General features: G+C 39.9%; 1 protein-coding gene across 3 annotated transcripts; it reads right to left on the reverse strand.

The window, feature by feature from the left end:
• Positions 1-847: 847 nt before the first annotated feature.
• Positions 848-21,460, reverse strand: entpd6 (ectonucleoside triphosphate diphosphohydrolase 6). 3 transcript variants are annotated; one of them, XM_054599595.1, is made up of 14 exons: positions 21,370-21,460; positions 17,948-18,249; positions 16,933-17,009; positions 15,488-15,631; positions 13,537-13,612; positions 5,871-5,906; positions 5,581-5,666; positions 3,840-3,919; positions 3,511-3,575; positions 2,844-2,945; positions 2,623-2,763; positions 2,173-2,229; positions 1,847-1,957; positions 848-1,600 (listed from the first exon to the last, which is right to left on the reverse strand). In XM_054599595.1, exons 2-14 carry the CDS (start codon positions 18,204-18,206, stop codon positions 1,296-1,298), a joined length of 1,539 nt encoding a protein of 512 aa, XP_054455570.1. In that variant the 5' UTR covers positions 18,207-18,249; positions 21,370-21,460; the 3' UTR covers positions 848-1,295. The 3 variants fall into 3 exon arrangements, with proteins under 3 accessions (XP_054455570.1, XP_054455569.1, XP_054455571.1); XM_054599594.1 differs by having other exon boundaries at positions 17,948-18,252; XM_054599596.1 differs by lacking the exon at positions 848-1,600 and having other exon boundaries at positions 1,919-1,988; positions 17,948-18,252.
• Positions 21,461-27,251: the final 5,791 nt, after the last annotated feature.

Here is a 27,251-nt window from a genome sequence, read left to right on the forward strand (position 1 = left end):
ATCAGTGGTGGTGTGTTCAATGTCTGTGTGTCCGATCAGTGGTGGTGTGTTCAATGTGTCCGATCAGTGGTGGTGTGTTCAATGTCTCTGTGTGTCCGATCAGTGGTGGTGTGTTCAATGTCTCTGTGTGTCCGATCAGTGGTGGTGTGTTCAATGTCTATGTGTGTCCGATCAGTGGTGGTGTGTTCAATGTCTATGTGTGTCCGATCAGTGGTGGTGTGTTCAATGTCTCTGTGTGTCCGATCAGTGGTGGTGTGTTCAATGTCTATGTGTGTCCGATCAGTGGTGGTGTGTTCAATGTCTCTGTGTGTCCGATCAGTGGTGGTGTGTTCAATGTCTCTGTGTGTCCGATCAGTGGTGGTGTGTTCAATGTCTCTGTGTGTCCGATCAGTGGTGGTGTGTTCAATGTCTCTGTGTGTCCGATCAGTGGTGGTGTGTTCAGTGGTGGTGTGTTCAATGTCTCTGTGTGTCCGATCAGTGGTGGTGTGTTCAATGTCTCTGTGTGTCCGATCAGTGGTGGTGTGTTCAATGTCTCTGTGTGTCCGATCAGTGGCGGTGTGTTCAATGTCTCTGTGTGTCCGATCAGTGGTGGTGTGTTCAATGTCTCTGTGTGTCCGATCAGTGGTGGTGTGTTCAATGTCTCTGTGTGTCCGATCAGTGGTGGTGTGTTCAATGTCTCTGTGTGTCCGATCAGTGGCGGTGTGTTCAATGTCTCTGTGTGTCCGATCAGTGGCGGTGTGTTCAATGTCTATGTGTGTCCGATCAGTGGCGGTGTGTTCAATGTCTATGTGTGTCCGATCAGTGGTGGTGTGTTCAATGAACAGAATCAGAGTCTTTATCTCAGAAACATTCACGTCTGTTTATTGTTTCAAACACAAACAGGAAGTCCTTCTGGGTAGAAAACAATCGGACACGCTGTCGATACAAACGAACATTTGTCCCTGTGAGGTCAGAGACGTGAGGACCAGTGTCCTACTGGTTTCACTGGGACAGACGAGTGTGAAGATCACGTCAGGTGACCTCAGCTCAAAGTAATATGTAAAACAGTAATAAATGTATTTTATCATCACCGTCGGTTTCTGTGAAAATAAAACTTCATATTTTTGGCACAAAAAACAAATAATCCAGAGATTAAATATAAAACCCGCTGCAGTAAAAAGCAGAGTACCGTTTAAAGACTGAAGGAGCAGCTGAAGGACTGGAGGTAAACTTTAATATCTGAGCAGCGGTGGAGAAGTATCAGCTTCTAAACGTACTCTCAAACTTTATTACCAAAAACATATCCTGTAGTTTCTTCAGCTGTCAGAGTTGAAGTAGTTAAAGTAAAGTAGCAGACAACGGAAATACTCAAAGTACCTCATACGTGTGCAGGACTTGAGTTCATGTACTATCGTTCCACCGCTGCCTGTGAGTGTTTCGGTTTCTATGAGGTCACTTTGTTCAGGAGAAGAAGGAACTCGTACACCTGAAGGGGGGGGGGTCAGGATCATCATCAGGATCTCCCTGAGGGTTTTCACAATAAAAGCTTCAGGGACTCGATGTAATGAAAAGTTGCTCCCAGAGCCCAACTGGTTTCCACATGGTTGATGGTCCTCGCCAGCTGACACACACACACACACACACACACACACACACACACACACACACACACACACACACACACACACACACACACACACACACACACACACACACACACACACACACACACACACACACACACACACACACACACACACACACACACACACACACAGAGAGAGAGAGAAATATCTGATGAATATAAGTAAAAAAATATGTGAAAAATATCCCCAAAGACTCCGGTCCAGACTCCGGGGTTCCTCACCTTGAACTGTTTGTGGGGGGAATCCGAGCTCCTGCAGCAGGACTGAGATGTAGACCAGGTCCAGACAGAGGAACGGACTCTGCAGAGGACTGACGGACGGACCGCTGCACACTGAGACAACACACAGGACCGGATCAACACACTGGACCGGATCAACACAACAATATTCAGGTTATTAAGACTATTAAACGTTAAATAATGACCTTATAAATGTTAATTATCATCAATATTCTGATCACCACCAGATCAATAAATCTATTGATCCTGTATTGGACGGCTGCTGAAGCTGCAGCTCCTCCTCTGACAGCTAGATGGCGACGTCTCACCTCGTTGAGCTGCCTCCATGTAGTCGACCACTCTGATGGTTCCTCCCCTCTGCTCCTCTGCACACACAGCACACAGTCAGGACCGGGTCCTGGTCTACACATGATCCTAGTCCAACACCTGGTCCTGGTCTACACATGATCCTAGTCCAACACCTGGTCCTGGTCTACACATGATCCTAGTCCAACACCTGGTCCTGGTCTACACATGATCCTAGTCCAACACCTGGTCCTGGTCTACACATGATCCTAGACCAACACCTTGTTATCACACAATGAAACGTTTTCTATAGATTATTATTATGATTAATAATCTGTACCGATGACTCAGCTGTTCACGTTGATTATAATGATCGTTGTATTGATTATACTGATTGTATTGATTGTAATGATTATATTGATTATAATGATTATATTGATTATAATGATTGTTATTAGCGGGTGGCTCCGTACCGATGACCCCGAGGTCGACGGCCCGGTCGTAGTAGTAGCTGAAGGCGTAGAACTCCACGTCTGCGGCCTCGGACGCCTTCACCACCTTCCTGTACAGAACCTTCTCCACTCTGGTCCGACACGCCTCGTACACCGGCTCCCCTGAGACACACACACACACGTTACTCCCGCTGCATGATGGGTAACCACATGGACCACTCAGATCACTGCACGGACCCCACCTGCCTTCTGTCCCCTCACAGTGTAGACCACGTCAGCGTGCTCCCAGCTGCCCGAGGACTCTGGAGCAAGGCAGGGGCTGACCAGCTCAGTGCTGCCCTCTACTGCTCACACACACACACACACACACACACACACACACACACACACACACACACACACACACACACACACACACACACACACACACACACACACACACACACACACACACACACACACACACACACACACACACACACACACACACACACACACAGAGTTTAATTTCACTTTATGCAACAAGTTTTGAACATGTGATTCAAATTGACAGACAGACAGACAGGCAGACAGACAGGCTGACAGACAGGCAGGCAGACAGACAGACAGACAGACAGACAGGACAGACAGACAGACAGACAGGACAGACAGACAGACAGGCAGGCAGCAGAGAGGATCTGGGCTGCATCGTCTTACAGCAGCTAAATCGCAGCAACATCTGGCAGGCAAGGAATTAATCTTGCTGTTATTAAAAGATTAGATAATGGCTTATTTATCTGAGGGGACGCCAGCGCGTGCGTGTGTGTGTGTGTGTGTGTGTGTGTGTGTGTGTGTGTGTGTGTGTGTGTGTGTGTGTGTAAAAGGCAGAGATGAAAGCAAACTGAAAAACAAAAGAATAAAGGTACGTACGGGGAGAAGCCTCGACGCCTCCGAGGACGGCGAGCCGAGCAGACATCAGACCCAGACCCAGATAACTGATCAATAATCAATACAGGAAGAGAACGTCAACCACAGCTATCCAGTCAAATCTGTGTGTGTGTGTGTGTGTGCGTACCTGTGTGTGTGTGTGTGTGTGTGTGTGTGCGTACCTGTGTGTGTGTGTGTGTGTGCGTACCTGTGTGTGTGTGTGTGTGTGTGTGTGTGTGTGTGTGCGTACCTGTGTGTGTGTGTGTGTGTGCGTACCTGTGTGTGTGTGTGTGCGTACCTGTGTGTGTGTGTGTGTGTGTGTGTGTGCGTACCTGTGTGTGTAGACCGTGTGTGTGCTGTTGAACATCCTGAAGGACCTGATGTAGTCGATGGGTGAAGTCTGGATGGTTTTCTGTTCACACAAACACAAACACACGGTGAGGAGTCTCTCACATACACACACATATACATATATATAAACATATATATATATACACACACACATAAACATATATACATAAACATATATATACATATACACATACACAAACATATATAAACATAAACATATATATACATACATACACATAAACATATATATACATACATATACATAAACATAAACGTATATAAACAAACATATATGTATACATAAAAATATATACATATACATAAACATATATAAACATAAACATATATGTATACATAAACATATATACATATACATAAACATATATATGTATATAAACATAAACATAAACATATATGTGTATACATAAACATACATACATAAACATAAATATATATATACATAAACATATATACATAAACATATATATGTATACATAAACATACATATATATACATAAACATATATATACATACATATATATATACATAAACATATATGTATACATAAACATAAACATAAATATATATATACATAAACATATATATGTATACATAAACATATATACATAAACATATATATGTATACATAAACATATATACATAAACATATATATGTATACATAAACATGTATACATAAACATATATATGTTTTGTATACATAAACATATATACATAAACATGTATATGTATACATAAACATATAAACATATATATGTATACATAAACATATATACATAAACATATATATGTATACATAAACATATATATGTATACATAAACATATATATGTATACATAAACATGTATATGTATACATAAACATATATATATACATAAACATGTATATATATATACATAAACATAAATATATGTATACATAAACATGTATATGTATACATAAACATATATACATAAACATATATATGTATACATAAACATATAAACATATATATGTATACATAAACATATATACATAAACATATATATGTATACATAAACATATAAACATAAACATATATGTATACATAAACATATATACATAAACATATATGTATACATAAACATGTATATGTATACATATACATGTTTATATATATATATGTTTATGTATACATATATATGTTTATATATATATGTTTATGTATACATATACATGTATATGTATACATAAACATGTATATGTATACATAAACATGTATATATACATAAACATATATACATAAACATATATACATAAACATGTATATGTATACATAAACATATATACATATAAACATGTATATGTATACATAAACATATATACATAAACATGTATATGTATACATAAACATGTATACATAAACATGTATATGTATACATAAACATGTATATGTATACATAAACATATATATATAAACATATATATGTATACATAAACATATATACATAAACATGTATATACATAAACATGTATATATATACATAAACATGACATCAGCGGTGGGAGGAGCCCATGCGCTGACCTACATAGTGAGTGCTGTGAGGCTGTTTGTTTGGGATTATGAGGCCGTCACAGATTAAGCTTTAAGATGAGAGTCATCCTGGTAGTTTGACAGTGAGAGTGTTCCTCTCTCTCAGAGCAGACACCTGAGGCTCTGCTCTCTGATTGGTCGAGCTCCTCACCTCGTCCTGAGGGCTGAAGGTGATCTGAGTCGACCCCCCCAAATCCAGCATCCCCACTGTGGACGAGTCTGCACTGTGAAGATCACCTGAAACAGAGAGCTGCAGCTCAGTCCACCAGGAACACACACACACACACACACACACACACACACACACACACACACACACACACACACACACACACACACACACACACACACACACACACACACACACACACACACACACACACACACACACACACACACACACACACACACACACACACACACACACACACGGTCTCTCACCAGTGAGGAAGTTGACGGTGATCCAGGCAGAGATCCCTGAACAGAAACAACAGAGTGGGTCAGCTGATCGTTTACTCAGCGTTAGTCTTTGATGGTTCTTCAACAAGAACCAAACGGGATAAACAGAACCAGATTTAACGAGCAGAGGGACTGAGCTACTGTAAGAGTTCATTTTAAAGTTCCTTTAATGTGTGAGAGGAGAACAAACAGGACCTGCAGCCGTGTGACTAAAAAACCTTTCTCCATTAAATGTATATAGGAAGATTATAGAAGACGATCTGAAGTACCAAGTCCTACCTTATGCTACTAAAGAGTCCTATAATACACCGTCCTAGTTACTGCAACTAATCAACCAATCTACTTCCTGTTGACACGCCGCCCCCCGTGCATGTGAAGAGTCATGTGACACTGGTTCAGGCCTTAGTGTGGATGGAGATCGTTTCCTTTATAAAAGTCAAAGGTTCAGACGATGAACCTGAACTGAAGGAGCAGAAGGTCACTGAAGGAGCAGAAGGTCACTGAAGGAGTCAGAAGGTCACTGAAGGAGTCAGAAGGTCACTGAAGGAGTCAGAAGGTCACTGAAGGAGTCAGAAGGTCACTGAAGGAGTCAGAAGGTCACTGAAGGAGTCAGAAGGTCACTGAAGGAGTCAGAAGGTCACTGAGGAGGAAGTCACAGAAGGTCACTGAAGGAGTCAGAAGGTCACTGAAGGAGTCAGAAGGTCACTGAAGGAGCAGAAGGTCACTGAAGGAGTCAGAAGGTCACTGGAGGAGTCAGAAGGTCACTGAAGGAGCAGAAGGTCACTGAAGGAGTCAGAAGGTCACTGAAGGAGCAGAAGGTCACTGGAGGAGTCAGAAGGTCACTGAAGGAGTCAGAAGGTCACTGGAGGAGCAGAAGGTCACTTAAGGAGTCAGAAGGTCACTGAAGGAGTCAGAAGGTCACTGAAGGAGTCAGAAGGTCACTGAAGGAGCAGAAGGTCACTGAAGGAGTCAGAAGGTCACTGAAGGAGTCAGAAGGTCACTGAAGGAGTCAGAAGGTCACTGAAGGAGTCAGAAGGTCACTGAAGGAGTCAGAAGGTCACTGAAGGAGCATCTAAGTCACTCAATCACTAAACACAAGCTTCATGTGACTGAGACGAACCAGGAAATATAGATTCAGATCAACGTGAACGGTATCAGGTATCAATAAAGACCTTAAACTGGAACGTCTGTGATGTGATAGAATCATTGGTTTTTGCTCTTTTTCTTGTTTTGTTAATAAACATGTAAATAATAATAATGATAATAATAATAATAATGATGATAATAATAATATTAATAATAATGATAATAATGATAATAATGATATAATAATAATAATGACAATAATAAAAATATAATCATAATAATAATAATAAAATACTACTACTAATAATATAATAATAATACAAATATAATCATAATAATAATAATAAAATACTACTACTAATAATATAATAATAAAAAAATATTAATGATAATATAATAATAATAATAAAAATAATAGTAATAATAATGATAATATAATAATCCAACCATCCATTTTCCGTAACCTGCTTATCCAGTTAAGGGTCGCAGGGGTGCTGGAGCCGATCTCAGCTGTCATTGGGTGAAGGCAGGGTTCACCTGGACAGGTGGACAGGGTTCACCTGGACAGGGTTCACCTGGACAGGGTTCACCTGGACAGGTCTCACCTGGACAGGGTTCACCTGGACAGGTCTCCAGTCTATCTCAGGGCAGACAAACAACCATTCACACTCACATCCACACACACCTACGGGCAGTTTAGAGTCTTCAATGCACCTAAGCTGCATGTCTTTGGACTGTGGGAGGAAGCCGGAGAACCCGGAGAGAACCCACGCTGACAGAACATGCAAACTCCACACAGAAGGTTGTCCAGCCCGGGAATTGAACCTAGACCCCTCTTGCTGTGAGGCGACAGTGCTAACCACTACACCACCGTGCAGCATAATATAATAATGATAATAATAGTAATAATAATAATGATAATAATAATAATAAAAAGTAATGATAATAATAATAATAGTAATAATAATAATGATAATAATAATAAAAAGTAATGATAATAATAGTAATGATAATAATAATAATGATGATAATAATGATAATAAAAGTAATAATAATAATAATAATGATGATAATAATAATAATGATAATAATAATATTGATGATAATAATAGTAATGATAATAATAATAATAGTAATGATAATAATAATGATAATAATAGTAATAATAATAATAATAGTAATAATAATAATGATAATAGTAATAATAATAATGATAATAATAATAATGATGATAATAATAGTAATAATGATAATAATAATATTGATGATAATAATAATAATAATGATAATAATAGTAATGATAATAATAATGATGATAATAATAATAGTAATAATAATAATGATAATAATAATAATAATAATAATAATAATGATGATGATGATGATGATGAGTTGACTCATGGGTGAATGAACGGGTCGAGGTACGCACAGAGGAAGAGTTTGATGAAGCAGCATGAAGCTAAAGATGCTCTGAGCTCTCTGCTTATTCAGGTCAACTCAAAGACAACATGTGTCCGTCACTCAGCCGCACGCATTAGAGCCTTTTACCAGCGACCTCTGACCCCGGCCGCATGCAGCCGTGGATGATTAAAGGGCTTGATAGAAACTGTATCATAGGAGCTTTAACATCAAACTCTAAGAAGCTATTTCCAAACAAAACAAACACTGGTGGACGGAGAGAGGCCGGGCTTTAAAACACCGGCACTTAGCACCCCGCCGCCCGCTGCATTAACAATAAGTCGCCTCCATTCAGGGCGGACGGGGGTAATCTCAGCCGGGGATCAGGACGCCGAGCCGTGATACGGCAGGAGGACGGACTCCTGAGAGGGAGCAGGAATCTGTCCATTAGAGGACAAGTTAATTCAGTAATCATGAAAAGACATTTATGGACGTAACGAGCTGATCCCACTCAGAGGGAAGGAGAAAACATTTCAGCCTCAGGAATAAACGGGGGAGATAATCGTCCTCCCCCCCCCTCAAGATTAAGTGGGACATTATCCCACACGGACATAATTGCTTGTATGAACTACTTTAAAAAGGATTGGATTAGAAGAGGGAGAGCCAGCCTCTAAAACACAGGACCGCCATGTGGGTCCTATATATACACATTTATATATATATATATATATATATATATATATAATATACACACATATATATATTTAAATATGTATATATGTATACATTTATATATATATATATTAACACATCTTCAGTGGTATCACTGTGATGCACATAGAAGACAGGTCAACCGGGAGCCAACGTCTGGAAGCTGGATTCATATGATAGTAAAGAAGTTTCTCATGTTAATGTATGAATGAACAGTCACATGGTGTCCATAACGCCAAACACACCTGATCTCACACCAGCACAGCCTTAGACCTGAACCCTGAAGAACTCAGGACCACTTCACCTCCATGGGGGACCGGAGGGGTCCACCTGCATCACCACTGATGCATCCTGGGACATGTAGGCACGGCTCAGAGAACTTTCTGGTTCAATATGGCAGCACTACATTTACCATCAACACTGACTGCACTTCTCATAACAGGTGGTATTTGTCCCTTCAACCCTCTGAACCCAAAGGAGGTGTTTTTACTCAATATGGCCTCGTTGTTTATCACAATAGAAGAGTCTGCTCCTCTATGGAAACAGAACCATCATGACTAGAAGTAGAGAACTCAAACAGAAAAACACAGTTATGACATAAGTCATAGAGAAGAAAAAAAACATAAGATGATTTTCTTTGATAATTCATTTTACAAAATTTGGAAAAACAATAGAATCTATATGAACAACATTTTTTCCAACTGGCCACACGTATTAACAATGTTGGGAAAAAATGGAGGTTCTACATGTTATATATATATATATATATATATATATATATATATAAAGGTTTTTACATTTTAACATCCTCTACTTCCAGCCTCTCATCTCTTCCTCCCTTCTCCTCTCTCTTTCCTTTCCTCTCCTCCTTTCCTCTCCTCTCCCCTCCTCCCCTCCTCTCCTCCTCTCCTCTCTCCTCTTCGTTCAGAAGTTCAGTCACAGTTTCACAGATTTCTTGTCACATGACTGTTGGTCTCAGATGAATCAATCATGACTTCATAGTTTCACTGAGGAGTTCAGAATTTAATGTTTTTTATAGAAACTCCGGTTATTTGGGCCGAGAGTTTAAATGAGAAGTTTTCGATGATATATCACAATTTATAGCTACGCTTTGGCTGCTTTCTCTGATGGAGGCGTTTGTCGCACATGATGTGTTCAAGGGCCGTTGGACAGATGAAAATGGGATGATAGCGACGGTGTTTACAGCTTCTGGATGTGATAACGACGCAGTGTTGGCGATTGTTCAAAGAAAACATGCTTATCAAAATCCCGCCTTTTCAATATAAATCTATTTCAGCCTGCATCAATAACGAGAAACTATAAAGAAGGTAATTACTGAACACAAAACAAGACAATAACACAACATACAGATTTCTGCAGCTGGTTCCGATCCTGTTTTGCATCAAGCTAAAAACCTTCGATCATTCTGTTTGATTTGATTTTCTAAATCTCATGCTTTTAATTTATCACTTCAGCTGATCCGTAAATTGAAATTTTCTTTTTAACATCAGTCGTCAAAAATGATTTTTTTCAAAACGTCTGGATTCTTTCAGGTAAGAACTGACCTATAAGCTCTTTATTGATATGATCCTCATCTCTGGCATTGTGTATCATAGTTTTCACGCCTCACTGATAATCTTTATTGTTTACTTTTAGTTCCCTCAGGATTAATAAAGTGTGATTTTATCTTCACTCTTTTGAGCCGTTTTAAAGCCGTTTTAAAGGCTCATAGCTGCTTGTACTTTATCCTGTGATATAATTAAATAAATAAAATGTAGGGTCTGTTTTAGAACCACAGAGGTTCCTCAGGGTTCCCTCTACGTCTCTGTAAAGTGACAGTTGTTCAATAAATGCTTCAGATGCTGGTGGATGTTTGCCTCTATTGTTGTTTTAAAGGTAAATCAGCTGTGTGGTTAGTCTCCTGCTTCATGTAATTTATAATCCTCCATATTGTTTAATCCTCCATGTTGGCGGTTTTCGTTGGGGAAATCAGAGCGGGACCTCTGAGGAGGAGAATCATGTGAGCGGCTTCACGGATTAAAACAAATGAAGCCATGATGTAGAGACGCACAAAGTCTCTGTAATCTAATGAACTGATAAAGAGATGAGGATCATGTTCAGTGTGAGACCTGGTGAGAGGTCAACCCTCTGAAGACCACGGACTACAACTACCACCTCATTACGGTGTTTCAATGTTGTACTTCTGAGCAAACAGATGAACATGATGATTCATCAGGAGCCTTTGTGTCCAATATTCTCTCTCTTTTAACTCTGGTTTTGGTCTCCACCACCTGCTGAAGGACATATCTGTCTCTATGGTCACAGCTAGCCTCCAATGTCCCTTTCACACCTGCCGTTTGTCTCTGAAATGTCCTGGAACATTTCCTGCATGTGTGAATGAAAGCAATATGATATTATGACGATACGATATTATCACAATACGATATTATCACGATACGATATTATCACGATACGATATTATCACGATACGATATTATCACGATACTTAAGACACAATACGATATTATCATGATACGATATTATCATGATACGATATTATCACGATACTTAAGACACAAAACGATATTATCATGATACGATATTATCACGATACGATATTATCACGATACGATATTATCACGATACGATATTATCACAATACGATATTATCATGATACGATATTATCACGATACGATATTATCACGATACTTAAGACACAATACGATATTATCACAATACGATATTATCACGATACGATATTATCACGATACGATATTATCACGATATTATCACGATACGATATTATCACGATACGATATTATCACGATACTTAAGACACAATACGATATTATCATGATACGATATTATCATGATACGATATTATCATGATACGATATTATCACGATACTTAAGACACAAAACGATATTATCATGATACGATATTATCACGATACGATATTATCACGATACGATATTATCACAATACGATATTATCACGATACGATATTATCACGATACTTAAGACACAATACGATATTATCACAATACGATATTATCACGATACGATATTATCACGATACGATATTATCATGATACGATATTATCATGATACGATATTATCACGATACTTAAGACACAATACGATATTATCACAATACGATATTATCACGATACGATATTATCGATATTATCATGATACGATATTATCACGATATTATCACAATACGATATTATCACATACGATATTATCACGATACGATATTATCACGATACTTAAGACACAATACGATATTATCATGATACGATATTATCGATCGATATTATCACGATACGATATTATCACAATACGATATTATCACAATACGATATTATCACGATACGATATTATCACGATACTTAAGACACAATACGATATTATATACGATATTATCATGATATCACAATACGATATTATCACGATACGATATTATCACGATACTTAAGACACAATACGATATTATTACGATATTATCGATATTATCATACGATATTATCACGATACGATATTATCATGATACGATATTATCACGATACTTAAGACACAATACGATATTATCACAATACGATATTATCACGATACGATATTATCACGATACGATATTATCATGATACGATATTATCACGATACGATATTATCACAATACGATATTATCATGATACGATATTATCACGATACGATATTATCACAATACGATATTATCACGATACTTAAGACACAATACGATATTATCACAATACGATATTATCACGATACGATATTATCACAATACGATATTATCACAATACGATATTATCACGATACGATATTATCACGATACGATATTATCATGATACGATATTGTAAATTATTCAGCGGGTCACATGACTCCCTGGTCATTTTATATCCAAAATGCTCCTTTACTGCAGCTCTTTTTGGGGAATATAAGACTGGAGAGTTGGTTCCTGCTGAAATGTTTAACGCAACACTTCAGGTGAGTGGAGAGACTTTCTCAAACACACAGAACAAACCAGTGCACACACACACACATTTGTTTCGTGACTCACAAGAAAGGAGATTTCACCTCAAAGACAAAGAGCGTGTCTCAATGCAGGAATCAGGACTTCATAGATATCGTAGCTTCTTCAATCCTTATTGTTATGAAACAGTGACTGATATAAACGCAGATAATCCCCACATCCCGAGTATCAATGTTAAAAGTTCATATAATAAAAGATCAATACTACGCGTTTGTGTTTGTGTACAATGTTGCCACACAAAACATCTTGATTCTGTGCTGTACGGATTCTTTTCTTCCACCCTACAGAGCATTAATGACAGATGAACAGTGAGCAGAAACTCATTATGAGGATTCAGTTCATAACCAAATTGTTATTACATAAATATACATCATAGCTGCTTCAAACACTTCGTACCTTCATCGGTGCCGTCCATGATGGACACGCTGTCGTCTCTGGACAGGAAGGGAGACTGAGCGAACAGCGCCCTCACCTGGACACAAAGGGAAGCACAGCGTAGCACGAACTGAAACGTCTTCTCTACAGTGAACCTCTCTTTGTCCGTCAGCTCCATGAGAGCTTAAAGACTCAACATAAAGGAGCCTTTCAGGTGACTCCAACATGTGGACGGCCATCAAACATCTGTTTACGTCATTTTACGTTCTTTATGAATGTATTACTCTTGGCTGAATTAGTCTTAGTCCAATTATTGTGTTGATGTAAGGGACTCTTGCACAGTAAATGTGAAGCTACAGCCAGCAGCTTGTTAGCTTAGCTTGGCATAAAGACTGGAAACGAAGGGAAACTGCTAGCTCAGGTAATAAAACCTGGAAACTGTAGCTCCTCTACAGCTGTGAGAATGTTGTAGAAGAGAGGAAAGGGACCGACAGACATTTACATGAATAAAATGTGCAGAGCAGACAGAGACATTTGGAATAAAAATCACTTTAACGTAAATAAACTGTAATATAGTTTATTGTCGTACATTCTTCTGCTGTATTTGTGTTTTTAAATAGTGAGACCATCTTTTTACGATCTTGAACTCTTCTATAATAATATGTGGAGTGATTATCACTAAATATTTGTACATTTTTCTAGATATATTTGTGTCATTTTCCTTGTATTTTGTGTCCCGGCATCTTTATACTTTGTTAAACTGACAAAGGTTCAGACTTACAGCTGAGTTTGTGCTGAATTAAAAAGAAACCACGAATGTGAATTAAAGTCTGTGATAAAACATTTTATATATTTATTTTATGTATATCATGTATTTCTGTCATGGTTTAATCAAGTCTACTTGACAATTTTTGCAAATATTTCACTAATATTTTCAACTATTTTTTTCACACTTTTTCACCCATTTTTCGGACAATTTTCAGGTATTTTGTGTGAATCTTTCAAACATTGTTATTTTATATTTTCACGATAAAGACAGGAGGTGTGTCACATTTCTCTGTGTTAATGTGTCATTATATTTTAATATAATCATATTTATAATAATATTTGTATCCCCTCTGTGTAATCAGCTCTGTGTTTGGCTGATTCAGGAACAGTCTGATTATAAGAGCAAAGCTTCAGATTAAATCACATTCTGGCTCACGGCTGTAGTCCTGTTATTACTGATTACTTAAAAGCTTTAATAGACTTTTGCTTTTTTGGACATGATCATGATGATGACGAAGAGCTGCCTCCTCCTCCTCTTCATCATTAGCATTAGCTTCCTGTGAGGATTCTAGCCAAAGCAACTCAAAATGTAGCTGAACACCAGGAGGTTATTGATCAGCTGATCAGTTCAGGGGAGACGTTTGATCTTCACATGAAGTGCATGTTTATGTTTATGGATGAAGTTTAGGGTAGTGCTTTTTAATGTACATTTATATCATATTATAGAATTATTTATGAATACTATTTTCAATTCAATATTTATTTATTTTACATTTTTAATAAATGTTCAATAGTTTATTCTTTTATAATATTAATTATTAATATTTTAACTTGTGTTTTTGTTTAATTAATTAATTAAAAATGATATATTTTGTATTTATTATACTTTATCATTTAAAACATTACACTTGAACATTTACTTGTGGTAGCATTTCAAATATAATAATTTTAACATATCTTTGCTGCTTTAAGAAAAGATGATGGCGGAAAACAAAACTCCTGAATAACATTCAAAGCCCAAATAAAACGTAAAGATACACCTTCCTAATATTTAATAGAGCCTAAAATCCTTCTGAACAGTCTTGTTTGGATCAGATCTGGGTTTGTCCTCTTCAGGATCAGGTGTGTGTAGTGTGTGTGTGTGTGTGTGTGTGTGCATGTGTGTGTGTGTGTGTGTGTGTGTGTGTGTGTGTGTGTGTCTCACCCTGTCCAGCAGGTGTTTGGCCTTCTCTCCAGGCAGCAGGCGGAGGCCGGCTGTGGCCTTCAGGACCACGGGGGTGAGGGTCCAGCTGGCGGGGGGGACAGTGGACTTGGCCACCTCCAGAAGCTCCATGACTCCTGCTGCACACTGGACTCACAGGAGGAGACGGAGAGGACAGGAAGCACAGAGGACGTCCGCAACTTTAGCCAGTGTTGCTTACATTACATTACAACATTACATTACATTACATTATTACATTACATTATTACATTACATGACAGTCATGTAGCAGACGCTTTTATCCAAAGCGACTTACAGGAAGTGTGTTCAACATAGGTATTCAAGAGAACTACTAGTCACCAGAAGTCATCAGTGCATCTCCTTTCTTAAACAAGCATCTAAGAGCAGAAACCAGAGCAAAAGTACAGAAACAAACTAATACTAAAACAATAAGTGAAACAAACTGATATGAATACAATAAGTCAACAGACTGATATGAATACAATAAGTGCCAAGCGGAAGGCTCAGGGTAGAACTTAAAATATGACTTGAATACCAAAACTGTTGCCGATAAATTTTGTGGCGAACGATATGTTTGATCCTCTAATATTCAGTAAAACATGAGATCAGGACTTCATTTATGCTTCTCTAGTCTCTGATCTCTGATAATGTTACATTGTAAACAACCAACCTGTGTTCAAACCAACAGGAGAGCTAGTAACGTTAGCAGCACCGCTAACGGCTAACAGGAGGAGAGCAGCACGTTAGCAGCACCGCTAACGGCTAACAGGAGGAGAGCTAGTAACGTTAGCAGCACCTCTAGCGGCTAACAGGAGGAGAGCTAGTAACGTTAGCAGCACCTCTAGCGGCTAACAGGAGGAGAGCTAGTAACGTTAGCAGCACCTCTAGCGGCTAACAGGAGGAGGTTCAGTTCAGTTACATTATGATGCGTTCAGGCTCTGTTCAGTGAAAATGAGTATTAGTTGAAGGTAAATTCTAACGTTATCATGATGTGTTCACATGTAATCTGTAAAATGTAGTGTTGGTGATAAACTAGAATAAATCCAGTAGTTTGAAGGAGATGTTTTCACATTAATATAAAATAGATATTAGAGATGAATTATGATGTTTAACTTCCTAACACTAGCTCTAAGATTATAATACATCATTAAAACTACTAATAAAGAGATTTGTTTTAATCCATAAAAATACAATCTTTTATTTCCAGTGTTTTATGAAGAAAGAAAAAAACACTATAAAAACTAGAACAAAGTAAAAGGATATGATTTTGAATTGTTGTGGGTTTATTGGCTTGTTGAAATGATTTGTTGGCCGGTGGTGAGATGAGTCTGCATCCCTGTAGACCAGCTGAAAGGAGAGTTTTCTGATCCGTTTCACCTCCATCATTCATTCATTTAGCAGGCAGCACCATCGAGTAGTGAACTGACCTTCTCTGGGTCGTCAGCGTACGCAGACAGTCCAGGTTTGATTGCTCTGAACGTCTCGTGGGCCAGTTTAGGAGCTTCTGCAGAACAAATATGACAAAAACATTAAACATGAGTATAAAGAGATAATAAAGATGAAAGAAAGGCAATAAGTCGTGATGCCTCGGTGTTTTACATCATATTTAATTCAACTGACTGACCCTGGACCTGTGCCTACATTTGAGCTGTCATTAAGCTCTTAATGACAATCCCAGTCTGTATAACTAACAGGTGCTGCCATTAGTCCGGTTAGCTCTGAAGCTAACAAAGGAGCCAAAACAGCACTCAGCCTGTGTGATTTAGCTTAGCGGTTAAATGCGATAACGAAGGCATTTGGCCGAGCTCTGCAGGAAACTTTCTCTAAGCCTAATAAACCAAAAACCCTTAAAACGCACTAATGAGTTTGTGTCCATTTGGACTTTGGCAGCAGCTCCACAGCAGAGCAGGACGAGCCGGCTGAAAGCTCCTCTTGTCTGCTGGGATTCACATCTGGTAATTAAAGTTTTGGGGCCGACGTGTGCAGGTTTTAAATACACCAAAGCAGTTCAGTGAGGAACACACTTTAATCTGAACGGATCCATATGAATCCATTTAGAATCAACGACAGAGATTACATTCCAAATATCCTGTTTCATTTCATAAATATGTTATAAATATTATGACTGGTATAAGTATCTGATCTAAATATTAATGTATTATATGAATATTAGTATCTGATTTAAATATTAGTATCTGTTTTAAATCTATATCTGAAAAACTTTAGGAGAAAAAACAACTACACGTCCCAGAAAGCATTGCTACATTTATGACTGCACTTTGATCTCCACTGTATTCTTAGGTTCCCAAATTAAATTCCAATATCAATCAATTTAATTCTGAAATTGACAGATAATTGAAAATAAATAACTTGGCAGAAATCTGAATGGAGTTTGGAATGGAATCCCAAAAGCTCCTCTTTTTACATCTCCTACTACTGTACCATTGAGCTCCATCTGGAACTTGAAGATGTGGATTCTGGTCCCAGTGCTCCCAGCATCGAACATGATGCCATACTGGAAGCTCCGTCCAGCAGCAGGGGTGGGCCTATCGCCCGCGAGCTTGTTGGAGCCGGGCCGGTATGGGGGAGTTAGTCCGTCGGCTTTGGGCTTTGTGGCGCTGTAGTGGCGCTTCACAAACATCAGGTAGGCGAGAAGGCCGCCCACGAAGAGGAACACTCCGACCAGCTTTGATCTCTTCATCACGATTCATTGTGTGCGGAGCGACAAGAACTGCATCCTGAGTCTGCTGGAGAGTCAAAGGAAAGACTTCTCATCATTTAAGGCCTTTGATTGGCTGAAAAGACTTTCTGAGAAACAAGGAGACCTATTGAAATAGAATCTGAGTGGCGTTTTATGAGTCATTTATATGTATATATATATATGTATATATATATATACGTATATGTATATATATATATATATATATATATATATATATACGTATATATACGTATATATATATGTATATAATGTATATATATATATATATATATATATACATACATATATACACATATACACATATATACACATATACATATACATATATATATATATATATATATATACACATATATACATACACAAATACATATATACAGCGGGTAAAATAAGTATTGAACACGTCACCATTTTTCTCAGTAAATATATTTCTAAAGGTGCTGTTGACATGAAATTTTCACCAGATGTCGGTAACAACCCAAGTAATCCATACATACAAAGACAACCAAACAAATATGTTCAGAAATTAAGTTATGTGGAATAAAATGGAATGACAGGTAAAAAGTATTGAACACATGAAGAAAGGGAGATGCAAAAAGGCATGGAAAGCCAAGACAGCAGCTGAAATCTATCAGTAATTAGAAAGCAATCCTGCCCCTTGTCAGTGCAAATGAATATCAGCTGGTTCAGTCCCAACTGATGGCCTATAAAAAGGTGTCTCGTTACCAAGGTGTCACACAAGAAACATCTCATGATGGGTAAAAGCAAAGAGCTCTCTCAAGACCTTCACAACCTTATTGTTGCAGAACATACTGATGGCATTGGTTACAGAAGGATTTCTAAACTTCTGAATGTTCCAGTGAGCACTGTTGGGGCCATAATCCGGAAGTGGAAAGAACATCATTTCACCATAAACCGGCCACGACCAGGTGCTCCTCGCAAGATTTCTGACAGAGGAGTGAAAAGAATTATCAGAAGAGTTGTCCAAGAGCCAAGGAGCACTAGTGGAGAGCTTCAGAAAGACCTGGAATCAGCAGGTACAATTGTTTCAAAGAAAACAATAAGTAATGCATCAACCGCCGTGGCCTGTATGCACGCTCACCACGCAAGACTCCACTGCTGAAGAAAAAGCATGTTGAAGCTCGTTTAAAGTTTGCTGCACAACATTTAGACAAGCCTGTGAAATACTGGGAGAATATAGTCTGGTCAGATGAGACCAACATGGAACTCTTTGGATGCCATAATACACACCATGTTTGGAGGTCAGATGGCACTGCACATCACCCCAAAAACACCAGACCAACAGTGAAGTTTGGAGGTGGGAACATCATGGTGTGGGGCTGTTTTTCAGCATACGGCACTGGCAAACTTCATATAATTGAAGGAAGGATGAATGGAAAAATGTACCGAGACATTCTTGATAAAAATCTGCTGCCATCCAGCAGGATGATGAAGATGAAACGAGGGTGGACATTTCAGCAAGACAATGATCCCAAACACACAGCCAAGGAAACTCTCCATTGGTTTCAGAGAAAGAAAATAAAGCTGCTAGAATGGCCCAGCCAATCACCTGACCTGAATCCAATAGAAAATCTATGGAAAGAACTAAAGATCAGAGTTCATAGAAGAGGCCCACGGAACCTTCAAGATCTGAAGACTGTTTGTGTGGAAGAATGGGCCAAAATCACACCTGAGCAATGCATGCCACTAGTTTCTCCATACAGGAGGCGTCTTGAAGCTGTCATTACCAACAAAGGCTTCTGTACCAAGTATTAAATACATTTCAGTAAGCGTGTTCAATACTTTTTCCCTGTGTCATTCCATTTTATTACACATAACTTAATTCCTTAACGTATTTGTTTGGTTTTCTTTGTATGTATGGATTACTTGGGTTGTTACCGACATCTGGTGAACATTTCATGTCAATAGCACCTTTAGGAATATATTTACTGAGAAGAATGGTGACGTGTTCAATACTTATTTTACCCGCTGTATATATATAATAACACAGTGTGTTTCAGGTGTGACGCAAGCATTGTAAACAAAGGAACGTCTGTTTCTCTAAAGAACACAGGTGAGGTGAGGAGCATTGTAAGGAACCTGAGGAACCTGAGGAACCTGGTGAGCAGGTAGACCTGGTGACGTCACTTCAGTCAGGTAATACATTGATGATGACGTGTTTTAAGTGATAAAGGTCTGATGCGTTTCTTTCCATTGACACCTATTGATTAGTGTCTATAAGCAACACAACATCACAGTGATCGATATCTGATGGAATCTGCTGTTAAGACATAAATTAATATTTATTCAAAGTTAAAAACAAAAGTACAGTTTGAGTTCAGTGAGAAGCTGCCATGGCAACAGGAACACTCAGCTCCAGTCAAGCGGCAAGAAATGTCGTGAAAGATGTTTAGAGAACATTTGAGTTTTTACAGCACCTGCTACATGTTTACGGTTAGCATACATGTAGTAGCAGCATGCTAACAGCTGTGTGTGTGTGTGTGTGTGTGTGTGTGTGTGTGTGTGTGTGTGTGTCTGTGTGTGTGTGTGTCTGTGTGTGTGTGTCTCTGTGTGTGTGTGTGTGTCTGTGTGTGTGTGTGTGTGTGTGTGTGTGTGTGTGTGTGTCTGTGTGTGTGTGTGTGTGTGTGTGTGTGTGTGTGTGTGTGTGTGTGTGTGTGTGTGTGTGTGTGTCTGTGTGTGTGTGTGTGTGTGTCTGTGTGTGTGTGTGTGTGTGTGTGTGTGTGTGTCTGTGTGTGTCTGTGTGTGTGTCTGTGTGTGTCTCTGTGTGTGTGTCTGTGTGTGTGTGTGTGTGTGTGTGTGTGTGTGTCTCTGTGTGTGTGTGTGTGTGTCTCTGTGTGTGTGTGTGTGTGTGTGTCTGTGTGTGTCTGTGTGTGTGTGTGTGTGTGTGTGTGTGTGTGTGTGTGTCTGTGTGTGTGTGTGTGTGTGTGTGTGTGTGTGTGTGTGTGTGTGTGTGTGTGTGTGTGTGTGTGTGTGTGTGTGTGTGTGTGTGTGTGTGTGTGTGTGTGTGTGTGTGTGTGTGTCTGTGTGTGTGTGTGTGTGTGTGTGTGTCTGTGTGTGTGTGTGTGTGTGTGTGTGTGTGTGTGTGTGTGTGTGTGTGTGTGTGTGTGTGTGTGTGTAGTACCGGCAGCACGGTGTGTTCTCGGTCTCTCGTCGGTTTCTTCTGAAACTTCTGCCAGCTCGGCGTCGCGGCCTGATGACGTCACACGCAGCGGAGCTGGAGACGTGGCCGCAGAAACAAATGACGTTTATTTCATTTGTTTCTGTAACATGGAAATAAAATAATAAATAATAAAAATAAAAACAATATTTTTCTGTTTTCTAAATATTTTAATCTTTGAATCTTTCTTCGCTGAATCTGTTTTAAACGTTTTAACTTCATATAATCAGAGCGTTTTACACCATGTTGTTCTCTTATTATTGATATTAATTATTGATTTGTTGCTTGCTATTGACAGTCTTTTGTAGTGAGGTGCTGCTCTCCAGAGGATGAACCTCTGTAGGTTGTCGCGTCATCAGGACGCGTCATCAGGAGCTGTCTGTCATGCGCACTGCGGCCTGCAGGGGGCGGGGCCGCGGACCACGTGCATCATCAACAACAGAGATGATCAGTCTGTCAGCAGCTCATTAAGGCAGCAGCCAATCAGAGGCCGCGGTGCGATGAAGAGGGAGGAGCCTGTTCACTCACCATGAAGAACAACTGTTGATCTCCTCCATCACTGCTTATGACTCCTCCTCCTCTCCTCCTCTCCTCCATCACTGCTTATGACTCCTCCTCCTCTCCTCCTCTCCTCCATCACTGCTTATGACTCCTCCTCCTCTCCTCCATCACTGCTTATGACTCCTCCTCCTCTCCTCCTCTCCTCCATCACTGCTTATGACTCCTCCTCTCCTCCTCCTCTCCTCCATCACTGCTTATGACTCCTCCTCCTCTCCTCCATCACTGCTTATGACTCCCTCCTCCCTCCTCCTCCTCCTCCCTCCTCCATCACTGCTTATGACTCCTCCTCCTCTCCTCCTCCTACTCCTCCCTCCTCCATCACTGCCTATGACTCCTCCTCCCTCCTCCTCCTCTCCTCCATCACTGCTTATGACTCCTCCTCCTCTCCTCCTCTCCTCCTCCTCCTCCTCCTCCTCTCCTCCATCACTGCTTATGACTCCTCCTCCTCTCCTCCTCTCCTCCTCCTCTCCTCCATCACTGCTTATGACTCCTCCTCCTCTCCTCCTCCTCTCCTCCATCACTCCTTCTCCTCTCCTCCTCTCCTCCTCCTCCCTCCTCCTCCTCTCCTCCTCTCACTCCTCCTCTCCTCCTCCTCCTCCTCTCTCCTCCTCCTCTCTCTCTCTCCTCCTCCTCCTCTCTCCTCTCCTCTCCTCCTACTCCTCTCTCTCTCCTCTCTCCTCTCCTCCTCTCTCCTCTCTCTCTCTCCTCCTCCTCTCCTCCTCTCTCTCTCTCTCCTCCTCCTCTCCTCCTCTCTCTCTCTCTCTCTCTCTCTCCTCCTCTCCTCTCTCTCCTCCTCTCTCTCCTCCTCTCCTCTCTCTCTCTCTCTCTCTCTCTCTCTCCTCCTCTCTCTCTCTCTCTCTCTCTCTCTCCTCCTCTCTCTCTCTCTCTCTCTCTCTCTCTCCTCCTCTCCTCTCTCTCTCTCTCTCTCTCTCTCTCTCTCTCCTCTCTCTCTCTCTCTCTCTCTCTCTCTCTCTCTCTCTCTCTCTCTCTCTCTCCTCTCTCTCTCTCTCTCTCTCTCCTCCTCTCTCTCTCTCTCTCTCTCTCTCTCCTCTCTCTCTCTCTCTCTCTCTCTCTCTCTCTCCTCTCTCTCTCTCTCTCTCTCTCTCTCTCTCTCCTCCTCTCTCTCTCTCTCTCTCTCTCTCTCTCTCTCCTCTCTCTCTCTCTCTCCTCTCTCTCTCTCTCTCTCTCTCTCTCTCTCTCTCTCCTCTCTCTCCTCTCTCTCTCTCTCTCTCTCTCTCTCTCTCTCTCTCTCTCTCTCTCTCTCTCTCTCTCTCTCTCTCTCTCTCTCTCTCTCTCTCTCTCTCTCTCTCTCTCTCTCTCTCTCTCTCTCTCTCTCTCTCTCTCTCTCTCTCTCTCTCCTCCTCTCTCTCTCTCTCTCTCTCTCTCTCTCTCTCTCTCTCTCTCTCTCTCTCTCTCTCCTCCCTCTCTCTCTCTCTCTCTCTCTCCTCTCTCTCTCTCTCTCTCTCTCTCTCTCTCTCTCTCTCCTCTCTCTCTCTCTCTCTCTCTCTCTCTCTCTCCTCTCTCTCTCTCTCTCTCTCCTCTCTCTCTCTCTCTCTCTCTCTCTCTCTCTCTCTCTCTCTCTCTCTCTCTCTCTCTCTCTCTCTCTCTCTCTCTCTCTCTCTCTCTCTCTCTCTCTCCTCTCTCTCCTCCTCTCTCTCTCTCTCTCTCTCTCTCTCTCTCCTCCTCCTCTCGATCACTGAATGGAGGTTAATGGTTCTCCTCACTGTGAACAGCTGAGTGGATCTAATCTCACGTCCTGCAGATTTAAATACAAATGACATTTAGAGACAATAATAATAATCCAAGTTATTAATCGACACAAAGAATCAGAAGAATATCAGAATATATGAAAATATATGAAAATATATCAGAATATATGAAAATATATCAAAACATATCAAAATATATCAGAATATATGAAAATATATCAGAATATATCAAAATATATCAAAATATATCAGAATATATCAAAATATATCAAAATATATCAAAATATATCAGAATATATCAAAATATATCAGAATATATCAAAATATATCAAAATATATCAAAATATATCAAATATATCAAAATATATCAAAATATATCAAAATATATCAAAATATATCAAAATATATCAAAATATATCAAAATATATCAAAATATATCAAAATATATCAAAATATATCAAAATATATCAAAATATATCAAAATATATCAGAATATATCAAAATATATCAAAATATATCAAAATATATCAAAATATATCAAAATATATCAATGAAAACAGAAATGTAGCTGAACTGAATAATTATAATAATTTATGTATGTTTCACATTTGATTCATGTTAGTTTATAAACATGAAAGCAGGGAGAAGGATTCTGACAAATACAACTAAATCATGAATTAAATATTAATTAAACAACAAAAGCAGGAAATATAATATATATATAGCGGATAAATAAACTGCATACACGGTTAAACTGTTCATTAGTATTCATACATTCATATATAATGGTTATGATAACAGTATGTAGAGTGATAATCAAAGATAGATTCACGTGTGATGTAAAGACAGTTTCCCTTGAAGACAAAGACAGAAGTGGTGTGAATGTGCAGAGCAGAGCGGGAGGTCATGTGACCGATGTATCTGGGTCATGTGATCCCATCAGGAGGATTATTAGGAATCATTGGGGATTTCTGGGGATATAATTCAGTATGTTTGGATCATAATTGATGGAAGATTCCACTTTCATCTTGTAAGACTTGAGCGTGGATTAGGAGACGCAGCGGGGACATCTGGACTGAGCTGCCTTATTTAAACGTCTTATTCATCAGCTCTGATTATCGTCTTCTGCAATCTGCAGCGAGGACACGCAGTCCACACGGTCCACGCGGTCCACGTGGTCCACACGGTCCACGTGGTCCACGCAGTCCACCCGGTCCACCCGGTCCACGTGGTCCACGCAGTCCACACGGTCCACGCAGTCCACACGGTCCATGTGGTCCACGCAGTCCACCCGGTCCACCCATGGTCCACGTGGTCCACGCAGTCCACCCGGTCCACCCGGTCCATGTGGTCCACGCAGTCCACACGGTCCCACGGTCCTCACAATCCACACGGTCCACACGGTCCACGGTCCATGTGGTCCACAATCCACATGGTCCACACGGTCCACACGGTCCTCCAATCCACATGGTCCACACGGTCCTCACAATCCACCCGGTCCACGGTCCATGTGGTCCTCACAATCCACATGGTCCACACGGTCCACACGGTCCACAATCCACATGGTCCACGGTCACACGTAGTCCTCCAATCCACACGGTCCACACGGTCCTCACAATCCACCCGGTCCACCACGGTCCACGTGGTCCACGTCCACAGTCCACCCGGTCCAATCCCCGGTCCACACGGTCCACGTCCTCACAGTCCACGGTCCACACGGTCCTCACAATGGTCCACACGGTCCACCCAATCCATGTGGTCCACGCGGTCCTCACAATCCACATGGTCCACACGGTCCACACGGTCCAATCCACCGGTCCACACGGTCCACATGGTCCACACGGTCCACGCAGCCCACCCGGTCCACACGGTCCATGTGGTCCACACGGTCCACACAATCCACACGGTCCACACGGTCCTCACAATCCACACGGTCCACACGGTCCTCACAATCCACACGGTCCACACGGTCCACACGGTCCACACGGTCCACATGGTCCACATGGTCCTCACAGTCCTGGAAAGACTGCACAGAAAATACTCCACGACTTCTTGGAGAGAAAGTTAAGTGAGAAGCTAATGTTAGGAATCCTTTTTAAATGTGTATCTTTATCATCAAAACAAAAGTATTACGAGATTCTTCTTCATGATTAAGATCAGGAGTCATAAGTGTCTTACTCTGTGCTTCTTTTATTTAATTGCCTCTAACAGGAAATCTTTTGTTTTTTAAAAATATTCTACATATTTAATGTTTTAATCAAGAACGTGAAAAGTCAATAATAAATTATTATTATTATTATTATTATTAATAATAATAATAACTAGAATTATTCTAATAATAGTAATTTGAGTGTTTATAGATGGCACTATAGTTATTTTCTTGTTCTAACTCTTCATTGTATGATTTTAAGATACATAATGAAAAAGGGAACAAAGAGAAAGAAAGAAAGAAAGAAAGAAAGAAAGAAAGAAAGAAAGAAAGAAAGAAAGAAAGAAAGAAAGAAAAAATATGAATATTTAAAAGAGAAACTGGATGAAACCAGAAGCTTTTGGTGTTTGTCAGATTAACAGAAGAAATATTCTGAGTAATTGGGGTCATGATGACATTTTATAAAACCATCAGAGCTTCTAAAAACCAATAAAGGAGAGTGAATCCGCGGGTCTATTTTGGGAGGAAAAAAACAACAAGGACAAAAAGGAAAAAGAAATGATGATTACTGTTATAGGATTATTTACATTGCCCTCAACATGATTGAGCCGCTGAAATGAAATTAAAATGTGTGTTGAATGGGATTTTCCAGGAAAGTCCTGTAAAAACCACGACGGTAATAAGGAATGACTAATTCTCCCAAAGTCGATTAAACACCATCTCATCCCGCAGGAAAACAGAACAAATAAGATCTGGATTAGACGACTGTGGGTACATTAAGAGGCAGATTAAAGTGGTTTCCATCCATTATTTTCATTATTATCCAGCGTGTTCTTGTTCTGAGGGCTTAACTCTGCTGTTTAGTCCAGAAAACAAGCCATTAGATCCAGAAATAAACCTGCAGGACACTTTCAGGACCGATCAGGATTAGTTTAGGAATTCAGATTCTTTACAGCCGTTTAAACAAACTGTCAACGAAACACAGTCACAGTTCTTCTTCCTCTTCAGTTTCAGTGAAGATCAGGGGCAGAGTAGCCAGATATTAAATCATTAATAAATATTATAGATATCATAGATTATAAAAGACCAGTGGCCCCAGGATGCTTCCCTGGGGGACCTCAATCTTTCTGGACTGAGGACTATAAAGTGTCTCTTAAAAATCCCCTCACTGATTTGTCCCCTCGCTCTTCAAATTATCATTATTAATGTTGAAAAGTTATAAAGCGTTAAGTGATCTCAAATTATATACAATCTCTTCCTCTGAGCGTGAAATATGGAGCCAAACTTGAATAGTGGTTTCTCGCAAAGTGACGTCGTCGGTAGCGGACTGGTTCTCACCTCACCAGCTTTTTAGAGTATTTCTTTGTTTGTTTGTTGTTTGCCTTATGACAGGAAGTGATGACACATAACCAGTTGCCTGCAGCGTT

This window comes from Anoplopoma fimbria, chromosome 6, assembly GCF_027596085.1.
Source record: "Anoplopoma fimbria isolate UVic2021 breed Golden Eagle Sablefish chromosome 6, Afim_UVic_2022, whole genome shotgun sequence".
Taxonomy (NCBI): Eukaryota; Metazoa; Chordata; class Actinopteri; order Perciformes; family Anoplopomatidae; genus Anoplopoma; species Anoplopoma fimbria.